Source organism: Oryctolagus cuniculus, chromosome 7 (assembly GCF_964237555.1).
Source record: "Oryctolagus cuniculus chromosome 7, mOryCun1.1, whole genome shotgun sequence".
Taxonomy (NCBI): domain Eukaryota; kingdom Metazoa; phylum Chordata; class Mammalia; order Lagomorpha; family Leporidae; genus Oryctolagus; species Oryctolagus cuniculus.
Genome location: NC_091438.1, coordinates 127,191,919 through 127,209,139, shown reverse-complemented (window position 1 = coordinate 127,209,139; position 17,221 = coordinate 127,191,919). Strand labels below are relative to the sequence as shown.

The window sequence follows — 17,221 nt, the reverse complement described above, 5'->3', positions numbered from 1 at the left end:
CCAGGCACTCTGATATGGAAATGTATGTATCCCAAGCAGTGTCCACACTGAGCCAAACTACTCCTGATTTAGAAATTAAATCATGGGGCCAGTACTGTGGCACAGCAGGTAAAGCTGCTGCCTGCAGTGCTGGCATCCCATATGGGTGCTGGTTTGAGTCCTGGCTGTTCCACTTCCGATCCAGCTCTGCTATGGCCTGGCAAAGCAGAAGACGGCCCAAGTCCTTGGGCTCCTGCACTCGTGTGAGAGACCTGAAAGAAGCTCCTGGCTTCAGATTGGCCCAGCTCCGGCCACTGCAGCTATCTGGGGAGTGAACTAGCGGATGGAATACCTCTCTCTGTTTAACTCTGCCTTTCAAGTAAATAAATAAATCTTAAAAAAAAAAAATTAAATCTCATTATAAGAATGCCTAGGGGCCTGCGCTGTAGCTCACTTGGTTAATCCTCTCCCTGCGGTGCTGGCATTCCATATGGGCACCAGGTTCTAGTCCTGGTTGCATCTCTTCCAGTCTATCTCTCTGCTGTGGCCCGGGAGGGCAGTGGAGGATGGCCCAAGTGCTTGGGCCCCTACACCCGTGTGGGAGACCATGAAGAAGCACCTGGCTCTTGGCTTTGGATTGGCACAGTGCTGGCCATAGTGGCCATTTGGGGAGTGAACCAATGAAAGGAAGACCTTTCTCTCTGGTTCTCTCTCTGTCTATAACTCTACCTGTCAAAAAAAAAAAGGCATGCCTAGAAATTCTAGTTCTCATTATAGCTTCATGCTAATGTGCACACTGGGAAGCAGTAGGTGTTGGCTACCCATGTGGAAGATGTGGATTGAGGTTCCTGGCTCTTAGCTTTGGTGTGACAGCCTCAGCTGTTGTGTGCATCTGGGGAACGAACCAGTAGAGGGAAGATCTCTCTCTCTCTGACCTTTCAGTCTTTGAAATAAATTAATAAAACTATTTTAAAAAGACAATTCTTTTTCTAAAATACTTTAAAAAATTAACTTATTTGGAAAGTTACAGATGGGGCTTGCGCTGTGGTGCAATAGGTTAAAGCCCTGGCTCACAGCGCCAGCATCCCATATGGGCGCTGGTTTGAATCATGGCTGCCTCACTTCCAATCCAGCTGCTATGGCTTGAGGAAGCAGTAGAAGATGGCCCAAGTCCTCGGGAGTGAACCAGTAGATGGAAGACCTTTCCTTCTCCCTCTCACTTCCTCTTTCTCTGTAATTCTTTAAAATAAACAAATCTTTTGTCCTCTCCTTTTCTTGAACCCTGAAATCAACCCCAACTGACTCTACTTCAAATGATCTTTCCCTCTACTGGACTGAGAGGGCTGAAGCCATTGGACCCAAATTTTCCCTAACCTGATCCCTTGTACCTCCTTTTCTACCATTCTACATCTGGCACCTTCTGTTTCCTTTGTGAATTTATCAATTATTTTGCCTTGCATAATTTTTAAAAGTTTATTTTCATTTATTTGAGAGAAACAGAATAAGAATGCATCTTTCATTTTCTTTTTAAAGATTTACTTTATTTGAAAGAGAGAAAGAGGGAGGGAGAAGGAGAGGGGAAGGGAGGAGGAGGGGGAAGGGGAGAGAGGGGGAGAGGGAGGGAGGGAGAGAGATGTCTTTCATCTACTGGTTCACTCTCCAAATGGTTGCAAGAGCTGGAGCTGAGCCAATCTTAAGCCCAGAGCCAAGAGCTTCTTCTAGTTCTCCCACATGGGTGTAGGGGCACAAGGATTTGGGTCATCCTCTGCTGTTTCCTGAGGTGCATTAGCAGGGAGTTAGGTTGGAAGCAGAGCAGTTGGGACTTGAACCAATACCCATATGAGATGCCAGTGCTGCGCCAGTGCTGGGCCCTGAATCTTTTTTCTTAAATCTCCTTAAATATCCAAAACAACCAGCACTGGTTCAGGACAGAGTCAGAAGCCCAGAATTCCATCCTGGTTTCCCATGACAGTGGCAGGGACTTCAGCACTTGAGTAATCATCTGTTGCTTCCCAGGACGTGCATTAACAGGAAACCAGATCAGAAGTGAGTAGCTGGGACTCAAACCAGCACTCTGCTATGGGTCCCAAGAGGTGGTTTAACCTGATGTGCCACAACGCTGACCATCCCATTTGTATCTTTAATCTCCTCTAATAAGTTATTCTATCTTATTGAAAACATGATAAATCATCCTACTGAAACCAGGTTAAAAAAGCCAAGGTGGCTTATTTTTCTTCCATCTTATACCAACATCTCTCTTACTGCCACACCTATCTGTCAGTAACAGCTATTTTTAAGTGGCTCATTATTGCTTACTACTTAAGTTTCCTATAATACTCACCTCCATCCGCACCTTGGTAAAAATAGTTCTATAAATTAAAAACAAAACAAAACAAAAAAAACCCTCTCACTTTCATATCACAAAGGCCAGGTCTAAAAATCTGACTTCTTTGAGAATGGGACATTGCCTAATTACCATTTTCCTCCCTGAATTGGTTCCTTTTCCCTTGTTTGAGAGGCAGAGAACGTATGAATAAGTACTCTCATTCACTGGTTCAAGTCTCAAATGCCTGAAATGCCTGATGCAGGGAGGGACCAAGTACCTACTGTCTGCTAGGGCGTACATTAACAGGAAGCCAGAATCTGGGCAGAACTGGGATTACACTCCAGCATGGGATGTGGATATATGCAACAGGTTTTACAACAGATGGAGGCGATCTACAGTGCTTTAACTGCAGTACTCTTCCTTCTATATCAGAAATTTTAGTTATGGACAGCACGTAAAACTCTATCCCTACCCTTAACCTCCCTTCTGAGCTTTTACACAAGCAGCCAAGTCTTACTTCCCACCACTTTCCATGTACCAGCCACCCCAAATCACTTGCCTTTACATGGCATATTCAGAATGCCTCACTTGATTTTTTTTTCTGTTTAACAAATTGCTACTGTTTTAAACTTTTTTATTGAGTAACTAGGATATGTCAGGAATTATATTCCAGGTACTTGTCTAGAATGACACACAGATTCCATCTCATTTCATTTCATCTCAGTCAAAATTGTCACTAAAGTCTGAATGCTCAACTTTCCTCTGACCTAATGAAGGATCATTTGTAGTACCAAGAGCCCTGGTTTAAGTCAAAAAGAGATGGTATGAGTTTTGACTTTGTTTCTTATGAGCCATGAAACCTCATACAACATAATTTTCTATATCACAGGATTATAGGAATAAATACTTTAAAATATATAAAAGGCCTAAAGCTCTTAGAACACAGTGAGATGTCAACAAATGGCAGTTCTGTTTTCTTTACCACAAATCTGAACTCCATTATCAGTACAGACATGAAGGTCCTACCCAGGCAGAATACAATTTTTCTGTTTGTCTTTCCTCTAGATCCTGAACTCTTTGGGACTAGAAGCGTGTGTGCGTGCGCGCGCGCTCTCTCTTTCTATTTTATCTTGTGACATCATGTTTTTGCTATCTTCATTCTACCCTGACTCTAACCGGGTTAAAATGATATTAACTTTTCATGAATTTTATTTTTGCTACTTTTTTTGCTACTTAGAAGATGTATTAATTTCTTGAGGACACAGTGACATTGCCTTACTTATTTTTATGGTTTCTATGGTATGCCTTTAAAAGTATGAAGTAACACTTTTTAAAGATTTTTATGAATTCTTAAGGAATGGGACACACATAGGATGTGCTGGCATGCTGGTAATAGTTACTGCTTACTGGCATGTACTGTATGACAGTTTTAAGTACTCTATAAAGTTCTCCCAGTCACTTCTCATAGAAAATTTAAATGTGAGGGTGGGGGCCGGCGCCACGGCTCACTTGGCTAATCCTCCGCCTGCGGCGCCGGCACACCATGTTCTAGTCCCAGTTGGGGTGCTGAATTCTGTTCTGGCTGCTCCTCTTCCAGTCTAGCTGTCTGCTGTGGCCCGGGAAGGCAGTGGAGGATGGCCCAAGTGCTTGGGCACTTGCACCCGCGTGGGAGACCAGGAGAAGCACCTGGATCCTGGCTTCGGATCGGCGTAGCATTGGCCGTAGCGGCCATTTGGGGGGTGAACCAACGGAAGGAAGACCTTTCTCTCTGTCTCTAACTCTGTCAAATTTAAAAAAAAAAAAAAGGAAAAATAAAATGTGAGGGTGAGTATTGTGGCATAGCCAGTTAAGTCACTGCTTGGGACACCAACTCCCCATATTGGAGTGCCTGGGCTAGAGTCCCACTTTTACTTCCAAATCAGCTTCCTGCTAATGTACAACCTGGAAAGGAGCAGATGATGGTTCAAGTCCCTGACACTCAGGTGGGAAACTGGGATGGAATTCCTGGATCCTAGATCTTTGCTTCAGTGATCTCAGCCCTGGCTGTTTGGGCCTTTGGGGAATGAACCAGCTGCTGATGGAAGAGCTCTGTCACTCTGGCTTTCAAATAAAGATTTTAAAATGGGGCTGGCATTGTGGCACAGCAGGTTAAGTTGCTGCTTGTGACACCAGCATCTCATATAAGAATGCCAGTTTAGGGGTCCAGCACTGTGGCATAGGTTATGCCTCTACCTGTGTGCTGGCAACTCATATAGGTGCCAATTGGTTTCCCAGCTGCTCCTCTTCCAATCCAACTCTACTAATAGCCTGGGAAAGGAGTGGAAGATGGCTCAAGTGCTGGGATCCTGCACCCACATAGGAAATCCAGAAGAGGTTCCTGGCTCCAGGCTTTGGATCTTCCCAGCTCTGGCCAGTCATTTGGGAAATGAGCCAGCAGATGGAAGACCTGTAGGTCTTTAAAAACAGAAAAAGGGTGATCGGCTTGGTGGTTCAAACAGCTGTAGCCATGTTGTCGGTCACTGCCTACTCTGTCCCATTTGTGCTGGTCCTGTGGGCCACATCCTATGGGGGTGGTGAGTGTGCTGTAGCCAGCCCCTGTAGAGGCTGCAGTGCCCACTACCCCAAAAACTACCTGTGCTGGACATGAAGGGAGTCACTGTGTGGCCAGGCCATGGGCTGGCCTTTGTTCATCTCCATGTGCCTCAACGTCCCTGCTTGTGTTCATTATTCCCACACAGACGTCAAAGTGCCTGATTTCTCTATCGACGCAATAAAGCTTTAGATACTACAAAGTCTTCAAAAGATAGCAGTGAAGCTAGAAAAGATTTCTTTTATTTGGTAACTGCAACAGCTACTGTGGATGTCGCATATGCTGCCAAGAATATTGTTGCCCAGTTTGTTTCCAACATGAGTGCTTCAGCTGATGTCCTGCTATGTCAAAACTCACATCAAATCAAGAAACCTGACTGGGTTATCCTGATAGGTATTTGCACTCATCTTGCTTGTATATCCATTACAAATACAAGAGATTTTGTTGGCTACTACTGCCCTTGCCATGGGTCACACTATGATCTATCTGGTAGGATCAAAAAGGGGCCTGCATCCCTCAACCTTGAAGTTCCCTCGCATTAGAGGTTGTTGGTTAGAGACTTGGACTCTAGTCATAGCCTTCTTTCAGTCTTCACATCACCTCAGAAGAGTTTTTTGAGAGCAAGTCTTCTGTACCTCAAGTTGGTTGATTTGAAATATTAAAGAATTGCTAATGATGTATTTGCAGACATCAATGTGAAGTAAACTGAATTTAATGTTGAATTCTTTGAAGCACAGACTTAATAAAGCCACTGTTAAACAATGTTAAGCTCAAAGACTTGAAAGGTGCAATGTCTTTGATAGCTAATTCTAATTAAAAACTACAGACTGGTACACATAAATAAAAAGATTTTTAAATAAACTTATTTTACCCTTATTTTACTTTATTTTTAAATTATATAAATGGTTTAAGATTTATTTATGTATTTGAAAGGTGGAGTTACAGAGTTTGAGGTAGAAAGAGAGGGAGTGAGGGAGGGGGAGAGAGAGACAGAGAGATAGAGGGGGGAGAGGGGGAGGGGGTAAAAGGGGAGAGAGAGGTGTTCATCTGCTGATTCACTCTCCAAATGGCCACAATGTACAGAGCTGGGCAGATCCAAACCCAGGAGCCTGAAACTTCTTCCAGGTCTCCCACATAGGTGCAGGGGTGCAAGGACTTGAGCCATCTTCCACTGCATTCCCAGGTGTATTAGCAGGGAGCTGGACTGGAATTAGAGCAGCTGCAACTAGAACCAGCACCCATATGGGATCCCGGCACTGCAGGTGGCAGCTTTACCCACTACACTACAGCTCTGGGTGCCCTTATTCTTATTTTATAAATGAGGAAATTGAGACCATGAAGTTAAGAAACTTCTTCAATGTCTATAATAAAGAGGAACAAAATACTATGTTTATTCCAAAGCCATGCTAACTGGCTTGCTAGGTTTCTTTAAATTTTTTTTTTTTTTTTTGGACAGGCAGAGTGGACAGAGAGAGAGAGAGAGAAAGCTCTTCCTCTTCCATTGGTTCATCCCCCAATGGCTGCTGCGGTCGGCGCACCACGCTGATCCGAAGCCAGGAGCCAGGTGCTTCTCCTGGTCTCTCATGCGGGTGCAGGGCCCAAGGACTTGGACCATCTACCACTGCACTCCCAGGCCACAGCAGAGAGCTGGACTGGAAGAGGAGCAAGCTGGACAGAATCCGGCATCCCCACCGGGACTAGAACCTGGGGTAATGGCGCCGCAGGTAGAGGATTAGCCTATTGAGTCGTGGTGCCGGCCTAGGTTTCTTTTTTCTAACAGTTTCTCTCTTCACTTGAATACACACTTCTCTTCTTCTACATTACAAGAATAAGTATCCTCACCCTTTTCCAAAGGTAATTCTACTTGTCACTCACTTTTATACTCTTTCAAGTATATTTCAGGTTGCCCTCAGTGGGCTGCTTCCTACAGATTTCCTTCATCCTGTCATTGAACTTATATTCTAGCTGCTTTTACAGTCTCAAAAGCACCTCTGCCTCCACTTCACCTATAATTCCAGAATGCCTGAAATTTTATTTTAGTTCTATTTTCCACTCCTAAAACCTCAACACAAAAGTTATCAAAAGCTTTCCAACTGCTAAGGTCAAACACCTTTTCTCACTTATTTCTTTCAACTTGCCAGTACCAAGTCAGAGTGTCAACATCTCCTTTTGCTATTTCATTAAGCACACAGCTACCTGGATTTCTGTGACAGCATACCATTTGCTCTATGCCTGAGTTACAGTTCCTTTCCCATATAACACTGTCCAAGTTCTTTTCTAACCATGTAAATCAGAATCAGCCTCCAAAAACTAGCTCAAATTGCAGCTTTTTGGTAAACTCTCCCTAATAATTATAGCCTGCAACTGTATAAAATATTCAATAAATTAATTTAGCGGACTCAAATCTCTATGATGTGATAACTGCTATTGTTTCATTTCACACATTATGACACACCCTTCTGCACTGTTACATCCTGTCACCCCAATTATTAAGTTTCAGCTCATACAGAGTCATAACTCATGTATTTCTTTGGATTCATAAGCACCAAACAGCGCTTGCAAATAATGGAAAGTGAATTAATGCTAATTGGTTTGGTTTTTTCTTCTAATGCCAAACAGTGAATTAAAAAAAAAATTTCAAAGGTAGGACAGAGACACACACACACACACACACACACACTCCATCACTCTCCAATATCTAGGGCTCGGGGGCCGGCACTATGGTACAGTGGGTTAAAGCCCTGGTCTGCAGTGCTGGTATCCCATATGGGCGCTGGTTTGAGTCCCAGTTGCTCTACTTCTGATCCACCTCCTTGCTAATGCGCCTGGAAAAGCAGCAGAAGATGGCCCAAGTGCTTGGGCCCTTGCCTCCCCTGTGGGAGACCTGGAAGCAGCTCCTGGCTCATGGATTTGGCCTGGCCCAGCCCCAGTTGTTGTGGCCATTTGGGGAGTGAACCAGCAGATGGAAGACCTCTCTCTCTACTTCTCTCTGTAACTCTTTCAAATAAATAAAATAAATCAAATCTTAAAAAAGAAAAAAAAAATTTAGGGCTAGGTCAGTCTAAAGCCATGAGCCTGGAATTCCATGAGGATGTCCCACAGGGATGGCAGGTACCCAAGTACTTGGGCCATCGTTCACTGACTTCCCAAGCACATTAGCAGGAAGCTGGATTGGAAGCAGAGCAGCTGGGAATGGAACTTGCACTCTAATATAGGACACCAGTGTCACAAGGACAGGTTAACTGGCTGTACCACACTGCTGGCCCTAAATAGTGAATTCTAATTGGTTCCTTACAGTGGCTGGAATTAGTGAAAGTATTTATAATGTGCTTAAGAGTGCTACAATGCAAACATGAAAAAGGACTGGAAGGCTGCCCTTAAAGAGGTTACAACCAAGTCAAGAAAGAAAAATGATGCAATGTGCTCTGGCTATTTGGTAAGCGCTGTGCAATCAGAGGTAAAAAGGAATAATTATATCTTTAGATGTGATAGAAAGTGGTTCACAAAGAGGATGGGAATGAACTTGAAGAATAATTTCTTCTCAGAAGAGAAAAAAAGGCAGTGGGATACAAAAAAGAAAGAAAAAAAAGAACTGAATTATGCTAAGAAAAATTACACAAGATATGATAAATAGTTTATTATAAAATATATACTTTGATAACCTATGGCTTATGGACCAAATCTAAGTGGGAGCTATCAAAATTCTTCGAAGTTTTTTATTTGAAAGGCAGAGAGAGACACACACACAAAGAATGACAGGCTTTCTATCTGCTGGTTCAGTATCAAATTTCCTTAAGAGTCATAACTGGGCCAGGCTTAAATCATGAGCCTGAAATTCAATCCAGGTCTCTCACATCAGGAAGCTGGACTGGAAATGAAATAGCAAGAACTTAAACCACAAATTCTGATATGGCCTGCAGCCATCCCAAGTGGCTTGGAGGTACTTTTTTTAAATGGCTCTTATACTAATAATACTTTTATATTTATAAAGGGTTGTAAAAAAATAAAAAAAGGGACCTGGTGTTGTGGTGCAGAAGTTAAGCTACAGCTTGTGATGCCGGCTCCACCACTGAAGTTTCAGCTCAAGTACTGGCTACTCTCCTTTTGTTCCAGCTACTTGATAATGCACCTAGGAAGGCAGTGGAAAATGCCAAGTATGTAGACTTCCTGTCACCCATGTGGGAGACTAAAATCGAGTTCCTAGTCTTGGCTTGAGTCTGGCTCAGATCTGGCTGCTGCAGCCATTTAAGGAGTAGACCATCAGATACAAGATCTCTATTGCCTTTCAAATAAGTAAATTAATTTTTTAAAAAATCAGAATATATAAGAAAAGACCATATGTAATTTCGAAAGCCCAAAATATTTCCTGGCCCTTCACAGAAACAATTTATTAATTACTGCTATAAGTGGTTTGGAGACAATGAAAGTGTTTAGGAAAGGATATGATCTATTCAGCTGTTTTAGGATGATCTTTCTGGCATTTCTGTGGAAAATTAATATACAGAGATAACAAACAGAAGCTACACTACAATAGTAAACGTCAGATAAGTTCCTAAATAAAGACAGCACAGAAGGAAGAACTAATAAGGACTTTATAACTCTGGTTGAGGAGAATGAGTAAGGAGACTGAAAAAAGCAGCCAAGGTATTCAGCTGGGCAGCTGGATCGGTGCTGATGCTATTAATGGAAACAGCAAATCAGAAAGAGCAGGTTTATTATTTAAGCTAATAAATAGAGAAACCTGCTAACAATCCAGTTGGCAGCAACACAGTATGGAGTCAGAGTTCAATACTATACATTTAACAGGTACTGAATGAATATATGGTGAATGATTAGACAGAAAAAACTGTTTTCTGTTTTTATTTCCAAGTCTTGTGAGCAAGATTCTCGTAATGATTCCAAATCATACCTTGGAAGGAGGTGGTGCAGGCTTAGGAACCAAGTTCTTATAGACACTTGGAACCATGGTTGATGCTTTGTTCCCATTTGCATGGTGAGATCCTGGTGAAGTGAATGCAGCAGAGAAGGCAGCAGCAGGATCCTCTTTGGAAATTTTTTTGATGACTAACATCTTGGAAGGTTGCTTGGCACTAGGTGGGTTTTCTGTGAAATACAATAGTGGAGATACAAAAGAGTATGTCATATTCACTTAGCAACATGAAGCACAATTTGTAAGACCTCATTTTCAACAAAGAGTTGAAAGTTGAGATGGAGGGACAAAAATGTCTGGTGTGCACTTAACAGATATTCTCAAAACTGACATTACTTAGGAACTGTAAAGAAAAAGGCAGCCTATGAAACACTTGATATTAAATTCACAAACCACAGTCAGAAAGCCCAAAGATGGTAACAGTCTTTCAGAGGCATAATTTGTCTAATGCATAGCACAGTGTGATCAATCAGTTATGGAATAAATATGATACCAGCTCCTTGTCAATATGGGAATGGAGAGATGTAGTAATTAGTAAATGAGACTGTCATGGGAACTTCTGATGAAGTAAACAAGTAAAGCTATACCATTAAAAGATGAGAAGGTATGGCAATTGCCTTTAACTCTGTAACACTAATTCAAACCCAACTTTTAGATATGCTAAATAAAGCCTTTCCAGTAAGATGCTGACTACCAAACAAATGTAATGAAGGAATCAGGAGAGTTCAATTTACTATCAAAGATCAGGTTTGGTTTGAATACACTGATTTATATTTATTAATGTTCTTTAAGTCTACAATTCTCACCACACACATATAAATAATTTGCATTTGTGTGTTTTCCCCTTGCCCTATACAAGTCATCATTTATAACTGCCAAAAATAAAAACCCCAATAATCAGACCTAATGGAACAAAATGATATGGCGATGTGGTTTTCAAAGAATACTTTTGAAAATTATTTAGTAATATGGAGGAATCCTTAGGAAGTAGTTATATATAGCTGCCATATATTTGGGAGATAATCAATCATTAACACATAAAATAACTGTTCTAAGAAAATAGAAATATTACTTTTTATGGACTTTATATTATTCTTTTACTTAAAACCTGCTTCCACATTCAGAGCTCCACAAGCTTGCAAATATCTATTCTGATTCTACTCCTTTACTTACATTTGAATGTAATTTGGGGATACAGGGTAATCTGCTGTACTTGTAAACACTTAAATCAAGAAAGTACTGATAGATGTTAGTTACTATGGCAAGTGGACGAGATGAAACAAACAAAAAACAGATAAAGAATCTTTGTTCCTGTCCTTGTTAAGAAAAAAAGTTGTGCCCTTAAAATGGCAACATCTACCTACCCCACACTCCAGAAAGGGTCCCAATAGGTCTGCATGGCTGATTCTGTTTGCCAGCTTCTGGATTCAAAGAAGGCTAGGAAAAAAGGGATATGAATGGTTGATACAGAAAGCTGATCATTTGGCACTTTTTATAAGGTAGTCATCACCATGGAAGCTACCAAACAATTATATATTAGCAGCACTTACTAGTTTAACACTGTATTCACAATTAAACAGGAGATGCTAAAATGCAAAATCAATATAATGTATGTTATTTTAATAAATGGACTAAATGTGCTATTTCCTACCTTGCTATAGGATATGTATGTCAAATAAGGGGGCACAGAAAGCTGAATATGGATCATTTTTCTCAGATTTAACCAGGACAATTTGGTCAGTTAATGTGTGGTATGGGCAGAGGCAGATCATGTCACGGGCTGTGGCTAGGGATACAAAGGCAAAATATCACAAAGTTTACAGTATCACTACAAAGATAATAGCTACATAAGTATATACAATAAAGGATTGCAGGGTCTATGATAAAAATTCGTATTAGGGAAGAAAGAGTAATCAGGGAAGAATGAGCAATTCTACTTCAAAGAGGCTATCAGAAAAGGGTTCAACATAGGTGACAACTAACAAGAGTCCTTAAAGATGAATTCCAAAGCTGGAAATAGGTAATTCTGTAACAGAAGGCTAAACATGACCAACAAGACAAGAAAGCCTAAGAACAGAATACCAGAGATCTGCAAATAGTTCAACATGAGTATTATTTAGGAAAGAAAGGGAGTCTTCTGTGGGAAAAAAGATGCCTGGCAAAGCACGTAAGAGCCAGCTTCAGCAAGATCCTTGGGGAGATGACATTTTATTCTGAAGGTACAGGGGATCCATCTTTCATGCAGTTAACATGATCCAATCATTTACTTAAAATAGTCACTCTGGTAGTGGCTTAAAGGGTAAATCTGAGGGGCTTAAACATTAACTACAAGAGTCTAATAGGAGATCAGTTCCATAGTCCAGAAAAGTAATAAATAGAAGAGATGAGGGGAAGGATGGAGAAGAGTTAAGAGCAAAAAACTGAACTTAATAACTGATTAGACAGGGGTATGAAGATAACATCAGTGAAACTTTATAATCTGGTAACAGAGGAAAACAGCTTTTCAACACAACTGCAAGAACTTTAAGCAAACACCAAAGACACCCAGACTCCATACAAAGCTTCTGAATTTGAATCCCTTGGGGTTGGTACTTATTTTGAAGCAGTTCACATGAGAACCAAGAACAGAACAAACACAAATGAAAATCCAACCACCAACTTAATATATAAAGGGACAAAACAGTGACAATGTAAAAGAAGGACATAGTCTGGATGGAAGACTAAAGGGAGGAGTTCTCACTGATGAAAGCTGTGGTTGGCTGTTCAACAGGCTTATGTTCTAATCACATTCTAGGGTTATCAGAGATACTGACCCTATTTACGCAGTGTCTTTGTTCTCTTTCCACTGATTAAAAAAAATGTTTAAAGTAGTAAAATATATCCAGAAACAAAAACATAAGACAAATGAGTAGATTAATGACCAAAAAAATCACTTAATATTTATTGGCCAAATCAAGCACTTTATAAGCCTCATTAAGAAAAAAATTAAAATCACCCTTCAAAAAATAACCATTTTTGGGGCCCATGCCGTGGCATAGTGGGTAAAGGTGCCATCTGTAGAGATGGCATCCAATATGGGCACCAATATGTGTACTGGCTGCTCCACTTCTGATCCAGCTATCCGTTAATGTGCCTGGGAAGCAGGGGAGGATGGCGCAAGTCCTTGGGCCCCTGCAGCCACATGGGAGACCCGGAAGAAGCTCCTGGCTCAGACTGGCCCAGCTTTGGCCACTGCAGCCATTTAGGGAGTGAATAAATAGATGGAAAACTTCCCTTTCTCTCCCTCTCTCTGTAACTCTGCCTCTCAAATAATATCTAAAAATAAATAAAATCTTAAAAAAAAAAAAAACAACCATTATCCTGACTTACAGTGACAAAGTGACAATCTCTTTGCGCCCCCCCCCTTTTAGATTTTTATTTATTTGTAAGGCAGAATTACAAAGAGGACTTTTTTTGTGTGATGCTGACAAACTATTAACCAATATAAGTCACAAGACAATGATCTTCTAATTTTGCAGTTCCTTGTTAGTAAAGTACATAAAAATTAATTCAGTTCTACAGTTTAGTTCATACAGAAGGCAGGATGCATGCTTGTTCCTAAGGTGAGGCAGGCATCACTATGAACTCACAGATCTAATCATATTTGATATGATTTAAATCCTTGCAGTTATCTTTAACTGATTCTGTCACTCTTTCAAATAAATAAGTCTTTAAAAAATTCCAATTTCATCCCATAATGATTCCAGCAATGATATTTTAAAATCATAATCTGGACACAGATGCTTGTTGCAATGGGACTGTTCTTTAGTTTTCAGTACTTTTCAGGAGAGAAAGCCTAGACATACAAACATTTAGACAGAAGCTCCTTGATTTATGTCAAGGTTATACCTTGATAAACTCATTGTTAAACTGGAAGCATCCTAAATCAAGAGTGCACTTAAGGGGCTGGCATTTAGCCTAGTGATTAAGGCCATGTCAGAGTACCTGGATTCAAAACCTGGATCCAATTCCTGCTTCCAACTTCCTGTTAATACAGACCCTGGTAGGTAGTGGTGACAGCTCATGCAAATTGGGTTCCTGCTCCCGGATGTGAGAGATTAGGGTTGAATTCCTGGTCCTAAGAGCTGGCCCCAGGCCCCTCCTGGCCATTGTGGGCATTTGGGCAGTGAACAAGCCGATGGAGAAATTCTCTTTCTCTTCCCTCCAAAAATAGGTACATAAGTTGTTTAAAATAAAATTTAAAAAAAGTATTTAGTATACCTAACCTACTTTACCTCAAATGTGCTTGGAATACTTAATGGAACTAGCATTTGGATGGGTAAAACCATCTAACACGAAAGCATATTTTTTAAAACGCTGGTTATCTCATGTAACTTTATTAAATTAGAAGACAAATCAATGCACCATGTAAGATGGGGACTGTCTGTATTCAAAGACAAAACACTTCATAATTTCTTACTAATATTTTCAATTCAAATTGAGAGTACCTTAGGATTTTTACTGAATGTAAAAATCATGAATGTCAAGGACATAAAATCGCATTCGACAGCTTTACTCCATGATATACACAACAGAATAGCAACAAGATTACTAAAATTTTAATGTTTTGGGCATTCTCCCCATTTTCCCATTAAAAAAGTTACACCATTATCTAGATTGGCAGGGCACATAGCTATTACATAAAATATACTTTTAATGCTCATTCTTATTTCTACAATTAATCACAAATTTAATATCACTGTAATTCCTTTCACTGGTATCTTTCTGGTTTGTATGAGCCTGTTCTATACTACTTTCCTCAGGAAAAGTACTGGGAAAAATATTCTGAGTTCTTAACACATTGATGTTTGCCTATAATCTTTATAACTGAAGTCTGACAGTATAAAATCCTGTCATATTTTCCTTTCCCTGAATGCTGTAACTATTACTCCATTTACTTCTGGAATAAATTCTGCAGGGGGCCAGTACTGTGGCAAATTGGGTAAAGCCACTGCCTATGACACTAGCATTCCATATGGGTGCCAGTTTGCGTCCTGGTGCTCTACTTCCGATCCAGTTCCCTGTTAATGGCCTGGGGAAGCAGCAGGAGATGGCTAAGTATTTGGGCCCCGGCTACCTACGTGGGAGACCTGGATGAAGCTCTTGGCTCCTGACCTGGCCCAGTGCTGGCTGTTGCAGCCATATGGAGTATGAACCAGGGGGATGGAAGCTCTTTCTCTCTTCCTCCCTGTAACTCTTTCAAGTAAATAAATCTTTTAATTTTAAAAAAAGTTCTATCAAATTCTGATTTTCTTTCTCTTCAAAGTCACTTATCATTATGCTTGCCCAAAGGACATTTTACCTCTTAAGTCTAGTACTTTATGATTATATCTCACTGTTGGCTGTTATGGCTATCCTTTCAAATTTGCACCTTTAAATCTGAATTTTAGCAAGATTTTCTCAAATTACACCTTTTTTTTTTAAGATTTATTTTACTTATTTGAAAGTTTGAAAGAGTTACAAAGAGAGGTAGAGACACAGAGAGAGAAAGAGAGGTCTTCTGTCCACTGGTTCACTCCCCAAATGGCTGAAAAGGCCGGAAATGAGCCGATCCGAAACCAGGAGCCAGCATTCTTTGGGTCTCCCAAGTGGGTGCAGGGGACCAAAGACTTGGGCCATCCTCCACTGCTTTTCCAGGTGCATCACCAGGGAGCTGGATCAGAAGTGGAGCAGCCAGGACACGAATTGGCGCCCATAGTGGATGTTGGTGCTGCAGGCCAGGGCTTTAACTCGCTGTACCAAAGCGCTGGCCTGCAGCACTTTTCTCAGCTGTAAGTTTGTTTTTTCCTTTATTTAAAAAATTTCCAATTTATTTTCATCTTCTTTGAAAGGCAAAGACAGAGAGACACAGACACAAGAGATCTATCATCCACTGGATCACTTCCAGAATGTATACAACAACTGAGAGCCAATGCCAGGATCTCAATCTAAGTCTCCACATGGGTGGCAGAGATAAAAGCACTTGAGCCACGACCTACTGCCTCCCTGGGTATGTGCATTAACAGGAAGGTGTAATTCGAAGTGCAGCCAGGACTTGAACACAGGTATTCCACTATGGGATTACGGGCATCTTAACTACTGCATCATTTGTTCATTTTCTAGTTTTTAAAAAATTAGTGTTTAACTTTTCTTATGTTCTTTCATGTTTGATCTTCACTTTCAGAATTCTAACATCCTGAGTTTTCTGATTTTTGTTGTTCTTAATATCATTTTCTAAGTATCATTTAGTTACATTTCAAGACAGTACATGACAGTTCTGATCTGCTTTGTAAACATTTCCTAAGTTATACACTGGAGTGTCTACTGGGATATTATTCTTCTTATTCTTATTATTAGGCAAGAAAGGGATTTGATCCTGGTCCTTAAATGAAAACTTTTTATTTTCACTGAGAGAGAGAGAGAGAGAGAGAGGGAGGGAGGGAGGGAGGGAGGCAGGCAGGGAGGGAGAGAGGGAGAGAGAGAGGGAGAGAGAGAAGGAGAAAGAGTGAGACAGAGAAAAGAATGCACACATTAGCAGGAACCTGAATAGAAAGTGAAGGAGTTGGGACAAGACCCACACTGTCCCAAATGGAAGGCAGGCATCCCAACAATAGCTTCTTTTTTTTCTTTGAAGATTGATTGATTTATTTTTTTTTTTTTGAAAGGCAGAATTAGAGAGAGGAGGAGAGACAGAGAGAGCAATCTTCTATCTGCTGGTTCACTCCTCAAACAGCTGCAATGGCTGTGGCTGGGCCAAGATGAAGCCAGGAGCCCAGAGCTTCTTTTGGTCTCCCACGTGGGTGCAGGAGCTCAAGCACTTGGGCCATCTTCCCACGTGCATTTGCAGGTGACTGGACTGGAAGTAGAGAAGCTGGGTCTAGAAATGGCAACCACACTGGATGCTGGCATCACAGGCAGAGGCTTAAGCTACTACGCTACAATGCAGGCTCTCCCAAGCAGTGTCTTAACCACTGCATCAACTGCCTGCCCTGATTGTCTTTTAATTTTAATTAATTTATTTGAAAAGCAGAGCTATAGAGAGAGAGGGAAAGACAAAGAAAAAGAGACCTTCAGCTCAGGATGGGCCACGCTGAAGCCAGGAGCTTGGAATTCCATCTGAGTCTCTCATACAAGTGGCAGAAGCTCAAGTATTTGAGCTATCTTCCACTGCTTTCCCAGGCACGTTATCAGGGACCTGGATCAGAAGTGGAGCAGTCTGAATCCAACTAGTGCTCACATGCGATGCTGGTGTCACAGGCAGTAGCTTAACTTGTGGGACAACATCAGTCCATGGTACTCATTATTTTACCTTGTTCTTTATATATCATTAGTTTCTGTGAATGGGAGTCAGGCTAGTTCTTCTAACATCACACTCTTC

The 17,221-nt window shown here is 41.0% G+C and overlaps 1 protein-coding gene and 1 pseudogene across 11 annotated transcripts in view; one reads left to right on the top strand and one right to left on the bottom strand.

Moving 5' to 3' along the window:
- The window catches only part of GPBP1L1 (GC-rich promoter binding protein 1 like 1), a 62,493-nt gene that overhangs the window by 7,466 nt on the left and 37,806 nt on the right, over positions 1 to 17,221 (bottom strand). For all 11 annotated transcript variants that reach the window (XM_051857840.1, XM_070078576.1, XM_070078573.1 and 8 more), the window contains 2 exons: positions 11,190 to 11,262; positions 9,805 to 9,998 (listed from right to left, as the gene is read on the bottom strand). In XM_051857840.1, the coding sequence (XP_051713800.1) occupies positions 9,805 to 9,998; positions 11,190 to 11,262 (267 nt within the window). The remainder of the gene's footprint in view (positions 1 to 9,804; positions 9,999 to 11,189; positions 11,263 to 17,221) is intronic.
- LOC127493618 (cytochrome b-c1 complex subunit Rieske, mitochondrial pseudogene) lies at positions 4,641 to 5,641 on the top strand (annotated as a pseudogene).